The 10,367-nt window shown below is 41.4% G+C and overlaps 1 protein-coding gene across 1 annotated transcript; it reads left to right on the top strand.

Annotated features, from left to right (window-relative positions):
• Positions 1-7,270: 7,270 nt before the first annotated feature.
• LOC103976112 (cullin-3A-like) lies at positions 7,271-9,910 on the top strand. The gene is made up of 2 exons (XM_009391301.3): positions 7,271-7,434; positions 7,661-9,910. The coding sequence occupies exons 1-2, from the start codon at positions 7,271-7,273 to the stop codon at positions 9,693-9,695; spliced, it is 2,199 nt and encodes a 732-aa protein (XP_009389576.2). The 3' UTR covers positions 9,696-9,910.
• The last annotated feature ends 457 nt before the right edge of the window (positions 9,911-10,367 follow it).

Raw genomic sequence — 10,367 nt, 5'->3', positions numbered from 1 at the left:
AAATATTTATTATTGAAGATGATGAATTTTGAATATATTTTTTTAAGTGGTAAGTGACGAAGAAGCTAAAGACCTTACAAAATATATATTTTAAAATTTGAATTTGAGTGCTTGCTCGTAGATTTATTTGTAACCGTCGATCGAGGTGATTGATTCGTCAACAAATGGTATCTATGTGGAGGTGACATGAATGTTCCCGAGTGGTGATTGGGTGAGTTTGGAGATGAAGCCCATCAACACTTGGGCTTTGATGGTTATTATTAGTGTAATGGATGTTGAACTCTTGTAACCCCAACCACTTAAATAGTTAGCCAAACCCATGGAGTTAGGAAAGGACATATTGAAGGGACTATTTAGTAATCATATAAATCACATAAGATGAAAAATATAAACGTAGCTTTAGCACTAGTATAAATGTTAACTTCTCTATCAGTAGGTACGGTAGCTTGGCTTCGCTTAGAATATGATCGATATAGTAGATAAGCTTTTGAATTCTAATATCCTATCAAAATAAAATTAAATTGATGGCCATTTTGATAGTAGCTAGATATAGGCTTAAGATCTCCCTCGAGCTCAAAGAGGTGAGCTACGACAACTTGGCTAGGTAATCCTTTAATTTGTCAAAGGCTCTATAGTACTCTTTTATTCATTCAAAGCCCTTTAGGTTTTTCAATGCTCGGAAGAACATAAGACATTTGCCACATAATTGAGACAAGAATCGATTAAGGGGTATTAGTCGACCTATTAACTGTTAAACCTATTTGATCGATCGAGATGGGTGCATTTTTAATATGGCCCATATCTTCTCAAGATTTCTGCCTATTCTTTATTAGTGCATAATGAACTTTTTTGAATTAACCTTGAAGATACACTTTGTTGGGTTAAGGTGCATCTAAAATTTTCTCAACGTTTAGAATGTTTATGTTGGGAAATCACGGATCGATATCTCATGCATAGTAGAAAACAAAAACAAAATCATATTTTCTAAAGTTAAGTACTTGATCATTATGCGACGATTGGTAGATGAGAAAGTCGCAAAACCATACATATCATGTGAGAAGTGTTACATAGGCAGATCGTATATCCTTAAAATTTTTAGATTCGATAGAGAAGATAGAGAACTCACATACTCCTCTATAGCGATAATCCATACGACTGATGCAACGATGACACTCCTTAGATTACTACGAGATCTCTCTCTCTATGTGCAGCACAATATTACCGGAGTCAAGGAAAAAAGAGAGGAGGCTAAGGAGAATAAGAGGGGTGATCACCAGTAGTTCTAGCCTATGAACCGTGAGGTTCCTCCTATTTATAAAGGTGCATGCAGCTTAGCCCTTAATTGATTATATCATTATTGGATATTAGAACTCTATCCAATTACATAATCTCATTGGATCTCATCTATATGATCCAAATTATGGGTTTCGTGGATATCTCATATCCATACTCTACTCGTCGTAATATCCATCATATGTTTATGACCCTCTAGGCCTGATACCGAGCTGGTTGTAAGTCGATCTTATTAGAACTCCTTTTGATATAGTGAATTATTATCTTTATAATAATTTACTCGACTCATCGACTATGAACGTATTAGGCCACTATGCCATAGTCCCCAAACGGTGTATGGGATCTAATCTATTGGACATATTTGTCTTCAATTACCATATATCTATAGTCCCTCGTCCATCTAATATCTCAGAGATTGCATATTGAGTATGGTAACGTTAAGCCCATACGAAATGTCACTAAAGATAGTGCACTTCAAAAATAAAACAAGCACCTAACAACTTATCTACTTGGTGTTGACTACTTGTTGATGGTTAACAGTAAAATTTTGAGGCCTCTACTTCACTGGTCATGCCTCAGTGAGATGTTCATATGGTGCTAATGCACGCTGGGATCAATCCTAAGCATATCTCTCGATGACTACATAAAAACTTTCATGTTGCTTTAGAGGAAGTCAATGAGTTGTACCCTCCTCGGTTAACACCCACTCTTATTTGTTTTATGTTGGTTGATTTATGATCATGTTGTATGCTAAGAGAATGTCCACTATTATGAATTTGGTTGAGATCGTCTTTGAGTAGAGCTTTTTCCCAAATATGATGTGCTAATTGACGATCCTCAAAGGAGAGATAAAATTACTAATGAATCCCATCAAGGAAAAGACCATCGAGGCAAGGTCATTAGTCGTCAAACCCAAGTACTAATAAGCATCATAATAGAGGATGTCGATGGAGCTTCTTATTTCAACCATGACTCTCTTCACTAGAGCATTAATCATCCTCATAGATACCACCAGGGCATTGTCATTGTTTAAATCAAGGTACCCCCACTTCTTCTTCCTTATATGTTATCTCTAAGTTATCATCCATTCTTTAGTGCTTCTTGATGGTGGCTTGACATAAGCCTTGTGGATTGATGAGCTATCCTTTCCGAACACTAGTCTACTAATTATGGCATCAATCTATCTCTCCACTGACCCCTCTGGTAATGGTAAAGACTCCCCATCAGTCTCTCTCTCTTTGCTTGCTAAAGTCTCAAGAGGGTTGTCACAGGCATTTGGGACACACATTCATAATGTAGTATTGCTTAAGCTCCTTGGCTAGTTGGGTGAAGGAAATCATTGAGAATGACTTGTAGATGGGCATTTCACTTTCGAGGCAAACTCGTAGTGTGGTGGGGAAGGTACAACATATCAGGACATCTAATAAGTCGTATAGCATCATCTAAATACGAAAAGCCACTATGTGTTCAATTGGGTTTGTGCCACCATCAAACACCTACAAAGTCGACAAATAAAAATTGATGGGAATTGGCTTCTCTTGAATTTAAATAATTGTAGTTACATTTAAAGGGTATGATTTATGGAATCCACTGATTGCGTAGCCTTAGACTCGATCAAGATAGATTATGGGTGGCAAGGTCGGCTAAACTCCATGGTAGGTGACTGAAGCACCTTGTTTGTCAAATGCTCAATCGACCTTAGGCATTATTGAGGGATTGGCATCATTATAGGCCAAATGACCTTAGCCGGTATCGATGGGACTACGAGCTATGAAGGGCTGGAGCCATTGATTTGGCTAGCTGAGATAAGAGTGGGGCAATAATGTGCATCATCCTTGTTAATATTATACTTTCTAGGTGATGTTGATGTTCAAAAATATCTTAGTGAGAACGAGTATGTGGGTCAGGATCCCCATTAGGGGAAAGAAGTCGAGGTCATTAAATAGATGCTGATATTGTATTGGGATCTGTGCTAAGATGGATGCATCGAGATTTGAAAACATCAACTACTATCCCTTATGAGTGAAGGTATTATAAGTCAAGGATGGATCATCCTTGCTCGAACACTAGTTGAGCAAGTCAGCGAGCTGACGTTCTTATAACATGGACCCTTCTAAATATTAGGAAAACTTCGATGACATCTAAATCAACTTCACACAATTAGAGCCCATGTGCACAAGAGAGGTGAGTTACTGTTTGGGTGGTTTAACGACTCTTATAGGGGCTGAGGCACATCTGAGTGTGCTTCATGACTGACCTACATGATGATGAAGGCCAGATGACTTTTTCGACTTAGTCTCTTCAACGTTCAAATCAATTTCGACGAGAGTGAAAAAGATTTAATAAAAAAAAACTAATCTTGATTATCATATCAAAGATAAGCTTTTATAATGAGTGAAAAATGAGGGATAATATTCTCCTGGATAGAATATTCCCTAGCCGCCCTTTGGGATCGGTGTTCATGTGGCCCAATCGTTTGCCAGATCTGCCTCCGTATCATTGATTATACTATCATGCATACCATCATATATCGAGCGATGAATTCCGCCAATCAATTAATATATAGCATTTGCGCTTATATTTATCCGCACATGCTGGGAATCATTGTATCACGAGGAGGCAACTTATAAACATACACCATGATGATGTTGAGTATGGAAATATTATGCTTAAATGCATTAAACGAGGAAGTTGTTTGGTGACTTGTATTATATTCTAAGTTGACTTCTCAGCCAGCGTAAAATATATTTAGAAATGTGAAATGATCAAAGAAGCTGAGCTCAATCGAATCAAGAACTTATATTCTACTTGCAGCATTCTGAGAGAATTCCTGGACACTAGGATGAAGAACTTGCCATTAAACAACCACCCTTGTTGTTTATATTAGAGAGTGATGGTTGTTTTGTCTCTTTCTTCGATGCAAGTGGCGTTTGGCTTTGTGTCAAGGAAGACTGACTTCACACTAGTGGACTACGGAGGAGGCCCGTGTGAAGCTTCGTTTGTCGCCATGGCAGAATGCATCACTTCTATCTGCGCTCAGAAAGGCGAAGGAGTTGAACCTTTCGGTGCGCATAAATTCACAAAGCCTGTGAGAGTTGACTAATCATCTGTCTCTCTCGAGGTAAGTTCACGGATGATATTAATCTATCCTTTATTGGCTCCTAAATTCGGGGTAAAGATTTTTAGTGCTTTCATACAAACTATCCGAGGTGTCCCCGATATATATAAGGTTTTCAATCTGGTTTTTCATAATCCTGGTGGAATTGATAGTATTTGGATTTGTCTCTTTCTGTCAACTGAATCTTTATTTGATGAAGGTCTTTTAAGAGCTTCTTCTCTTTTATTTGTAGAAAAACTTTAGTTCTAGTTATATCTAGGGGGGTTTGCTCGAATCTTAAGCGAGATAACTCAAGTCGTTTATTTCTCCTTTACGATGGTGTCCTTGGGTTTAGGGTGGATTGTGGCTACTCCTGCTTTAGCCTCTTGCGTGACTCACGTTTACTCGAGACCATTATTTCAGTAATAATATATTGATTGACCATTTGATATGCCTTTGGTACAATCGCCGGTGGTCTCACTATCAATGATTAGAAGAGGTGAGAGGGCTTGAGCTTCATCACGAAGGTTTGTATTATGAGTAACTGATGGACATTTATCACACCTTAGATTTTATTCATAAATCGAGCGATGAAGTCTATAAGCATTTCCTTCTCCAATTGCTTTAGTTCGAGAAGTATTACCATTGATGGCCTTGTAAGCTGGCCAAAAGAACTGATGAAAAGCACGAGTGTACCATTCTCGTGTTGGGCCTTTTAACGTGGTCGAAAAGTTATGACACATCAGAGCATTCAAAGTGTCATAAAATAATATTTAAGCACAGAAAGCTATAATGTGCTCTATCGGGTTAGCACTACCACTGAATGCTTCTGATAACGAGGGGCGAAAGTTTACTAGAATTGGCTCCTCCTGAATTTTCTATGTGAATGACAACCAACCTTAGGTGGGGTTGACGAGCACTTCCCTTTTTAATTGTTGAAACTCTCATCGTATCTCCTCCAAACATCGATTTATCTATCGTAGTTGGATCCGTAGAGAATCCTATATTGAATTCATCGATTAGGTCTCAGATTCAGGCAAGATAGAGTAGTGATGTGGTCCGTTGAATTCTATGGTTGGGAATCGAAGTATCCTCTCAGCTAGTGGTTTGATTAGTCTCGAGTGCTCCTAGGATGTCGATACCACATCGAGTGGGGGAACCATAATGGGTGACAGTGCTAATAGCGGTTGAGCTAGGGACCATGATTGAATTGGTGGCGTCGCTTGTTAGGGTAATTACGGCAAAAGTGAAGCACCAACCTATATTATGCTTTTTAGCATTTATACTTGCTGAGTGAGATACAAGAACACATCGACAAGGATGAATAGATGGCTTGAGGTCGTCCTTGAGGGTCAGAGACCTGAGTTATTGAATATACGTCAGTATTGCATAGACGCTTGTGCTACGATGGATGTGTCCATATGCGAAAAGGGTGGCTACTGTCCCTCTTAGGTGAAAGTATTATGGTTCAGGAGTAAAACCTCCTCACTTGAGTATTTATTGATAGAGTCAACAAATAGGTGTTCCTAGTACATTGGGGCCTTAATCTAGTGTCAAAATATTATGGGAAGAAAACGTTGACATCTTAGTCAGCCCAATGTGGTTTGGACCCATATGTGTAGTGCTGTCCAAGGCGTCTTTGAGATGGAAACGTTGAGCTCTCGATGTGTCATTTATACGAAGACTAAGGTCGAGAGAGATTTCCTAATCTGATCCCTCCAACACCCAAGTTAGTAATATGAGGTATACGAGTGTAGACGCGAGTGGTCAAAAAAGTGATCATACCATTTTCATTGTGTTAAAGATGAGCTTTTATACCTGGTCGTAAATGAATAAAATATTTTATAAAATATTATATGGGAAGACAATCTCTAACTGCATCTAATAGCTTCTTCTTGGCCTCTTAATCATGCGGGAGAAAAGAGAAAGTAGCCCATAACCTCGTGCCTTGGACCCTTGCCCACGTGGGCAAATGAGTCGATGATGGCTTTCGCCTTCTCCTTCCACCCCGGATTGTTATGTGTTGAATAACGATTAGCTGACTATGTACTCCTTATCACCTTCCAACAAAGCCTGAGTAAATTTATCTAAAAACACTCCTAAGATCCTTAGTTCCTTCAATCTCTCATCAAAGATATTAATCTGAAGTTACTTTAAAAAAAATTATTTGATTACTTTTTTGTTATTTATAATTTTATTTTAAGAACATCTAATATTTTGAGGACACCTTTTATAAATGAATGTAAACAATTTTCTTTTCTTCTCATTGAATAGCGAGTGACATGGATAACCAACGATGTTATAGCAACAAGCGACATCAATACAACATAGGACGATGAGAGCTAGGGGAGGAGGAAGGGAGTGAGTGGAAACAAAGATAGGGAAGACTAAGGATGAAACAAAGGGGGAGAAGGAAGAGAAGCAGGAGAAGACGAAAATGGAAGAGAATATGGGTGACAAAAAGGGTGGGAGGGAGAAGTGGAGGGGAAGTAGCAATCTTCGAAACAACGAAGGGGGTAGAGTTGTAAATAATAATAATAATATTATTATTATTATTATTATAAATAATAAAATAATATATTTTTATTTTTTTTAAAGCATACCAATAGGAAAGGGATTGCCAAATGTAAAAAAAAAAACAAATAATAAACTTTTTACTTTATTTAAAAAATAAAACAGAAAAATAATAATAATCACAAAAGAAAACAGAAACCGTCATCAACTAATACCAAAACTTCTCGCTCCCTCTATTTCCCTCCGTCGACGCCTTCGAACAAAAGCCCTCCTCCTTCCCTCTCAACCAAATCCCTCGCTCTTCATAGGGCCTCATCGCCCTCCCCCCGCCCACCTCCCTCCGACCGGAAGCCGCATCCGGACCCGATGAGCCACCACCCGAGGAAGAGTAACTTCGGCATCGAGCCATTCAAGAACCCGGTGATCCTCGACCCCGGCTACGCCGATAAGACATGGAAGATGCTCGAGCACGGTATTCGCAATATCTTGAACAATAACTACGACGGCCTCAGCTTTGAAGTGCTCCACAGGTGCTGCTGCTGCTGCTTCTGCTTCATCGCTTTTGAAGCTGCCCTTTTTCGTACTCTATTAATTGTTACTATTGCTGATTGAATGAATGTTAAGAATCAGAGGGACATGTTTACTTATACAACTAAGTGAGACCTCATGCATGAGAGAAAGGACACCTTGAGATTGATGTCAGGAAAGTGTGTTACTGACCTGTGATCCTGATTTGTGCTTTTGTAATGGACCCAGGAATGCTTACAATATGGCGCTCCATAGATTTGGAGAAAAGCTGTACTCCGGTCTGGTGACCACCTTGACGAGGCACCTACAAGAAGTATCAGCATCGATTGAGGCTGCCCGAGACGATCAATTTCTAGAGGAACTGAACAGAAGATGGTTCGAGCATTACAAGGCATTGACGGTGATTCGAGATGTTCTGGCTCTCATGGACACTGCATACGTTTCCGAGTCTCATAAGACGCCAGTTCTCAGACTTGGATTGGTTCTGTGGAGAGACAACGTCATTAACTCCAAGGAAATCCAGGCCAGGTTACCCGACGCACTTCTCCGCATCATACAAAGAGAGCGGATGGGCGAAGTCATAATTCGAGATTCGGTGAAGAACACGAAGATGCTAATGGAGTACCTGGAACCTTCATTGTATGAGAAGGATTTTGAGAAGCCCTTTTTGGATGATTCGGCCATTTTCTATGCTGGCGAGTCGCAGGTGCTTATCGAATGCTGTGACTGTAGGGAGTATCTTAAAATGGTCGAGAGGCGGCTCCGGGAAGAGAAGGAGAGGGCCTCTCACTATTTGGCTGATAGAACTGAACCAAAAATACTTAGCATCGTGGAGGAGGAGATGATTGCTAAACACATGAGAAGACTGGTCCATATGGACTCTGGCCTCGTCAGTATGCTTCTCCGTGACGAGTATGAAGACTTGGGCAGAATGTACAGCTTGCTCCGGCGATGTGCCGGAGGCGTCTCCACGATACGCGATCTCATGACTTCACACCTTCGGGAAACAGGGAAGCAGCTGGTAACGGATGCAGCGAGCTCGAGGAATCCTGTGGACCTTGTTCAGCGGCTTCTGGATAAGAAGGATAAGTATGATAAGATCATCACTGGTGTATTCGGCGACGACAAGACTTTCCAAACTGCTGTGAGTACTTCGTTCGAGTATTTTATCAATCTCAATAGCAGGTCTCCAGAATTCATTTCTTTATACGTCGACGACACACTCCGTAAAGTCTCGGAGGGAGACGGCGGAAAGGATGTAGAGATCGTCCTCCACAAAGCGATGACGCTTTTCCGGTACCTGCAAGAGAAGGATGTGTTCGAGAAGTATCACAAGCAAAACCTGGCGAATCGACTGCTCTCGGGGAGAGCAGTTTCAGATGATGCCGAGACAAGTCTGATAGTGAAGCTTAGAGTTGAGTGTGGGCATAACTACACCTCCAAACTCGAAGAGATGCTTACAGATATCAAGTTTTCCCAGGATATCATGCGAGGGTTCTACGCCAGCCAAGGTGTTGATGAAGAAGCTGGGGAAGGCCCGACTCTGGCTGCCCAGGTTCTCACCGGTGCAATATGGCCATCCCGACCAAGTACTGCATGCAAGCTTCCAGATGAAATCCATGATGTTTGCGAGAAATTTCGAGCATATTATCTCGGATCTCATGCATGCCGGAAACTAACGTGGCAAACTGACCTGGGCACCGCCGATGTGGTGGCCACCTTCGGAAACGGCCAGAAGCACGAGCTGAATGTTTCGACATCCCAAATGTGCGTTCTCGTGCTGTTCAATTCAGCAGACCGGTTGAGCTGCAAGGACATCCAACAAGCAACTGCGATACCGTTGCCGGATCTCAAGCGGTGCCTTTGGTCTCTTGCTTGTGTTCCGGACATGAATGTGCTCTGTAAGAATCCGACGAACAATGATATCGCAGAGGATGATGTTTTCTGCGTCAATGACAATTTCACAAGCAACTTGTTCCAAGTTAAGATAGATACGGCGGCAGCAGAGGAGAAGTCGGAGTCGGAGCAGCAGGAGATTCGCCAAAAAGTGGAGGAAGCCAGGAAAGATCAAATCGATGCTGCCATTATCAGGGTCATGAAAGCCCAGCGGGTGTTGAATCTCAATAGCCTCGTCACAGAGGTCGCCAAGCAGCTGCAGCCGCGCGTCCTGCCCGATCCTGCCGTGATCAAGAAGAGGGTTGAGTCCCTCATCGAGCGGGAATATCTGGAGGACAACAAAAATCAGTATCAGTATATTGCCTAGACGTAAATATTAGTGTGTCCACAGAATCCAGGCCTAACTCCGCAACTTGCATGCGATCGAAGCCTCTCTACTGCTGCTGTCGTCGTTCCCTCTTCATTTCACTTTTGGCTCAATCAATCACAACTTGTATATTATAAATTTTGATCCTATGAGTGACACAGAAACTTGATTTGCAGACAATTCAACCTTTCTCTATTTATCCCCAATAAACTTGATTGATACAGTAAAATAATTGACTCTTTCCTATGTGATTCCCTGGATGAAGTGGCCGTGGCGGAAGTGGGGAAGGCTTTTAGGGCAAAACTTTGACGGAAGCACACTGTGAGATCGATGCATCAGGGGGAACCCAATCGGAATGTGATCGAGATACGATGGAGATGACGAAGGAGATTGGAGGGACGATCGGATCATGGAATAGATCAAGGATTTTGAGGGAGGGATGAAGGAGAATAGAGAGGATCTCACCTGAAGCCCTTACTGCCACTCCGCCGTGTCCGCCTCTTCGCTCGCCGAAGCAACCAAACAACCGAGAAGAGGGGCGGGGACTCCTTTTATACTGGAGGCCCCATGCCGAACCTTTTACCCGGTTCGGTTGGACCGGCTCGGCTAGTTTTTGGAAGTCTCTCTCTTTTTCTTTTATCCTATTGACGCCGCTGCTTTCCACACTAGTTT

The sequence above is a fragment of the Musa acuminata genome, chromosome BXJ2-2 (genome assembly GCF_036884655.1).
Source record: "Musa acuminata AAA Group cultivar baxijiao chromosome BXJ2-2, Cavendish_Baxijiao_AAA, whole genome shotgun sequence".
Taxonomy (NCBI): Eukaryota; Viridiplantae; Streptophyta; class Magnoliopsida; order Zingiberales; family Musaceae; genus Musa; species Musa acuminata.
Note: the sequence above shows the minus strand (reverse complement) of the source record. Positions and strands in the feature narration are given on the sequence as shown.

Bases quoted from the DNA above. Each gene is read 5' to 3' on its own strand.
- LOC103976112 (XM_009391301.3), top strand. From the start codon at position 7,271: ATGAGCCACCACCCGAGGAAGAGTAACTTCGGCATCGAGCCATTCAAG. The intron at 7,435-7,660 runs GTGCTGCTGCTG...TAATGGACCCAG, and splicing joins AGCTTTGAAGTGCTCCACAG to GAATGCTTACAATATGGCGC.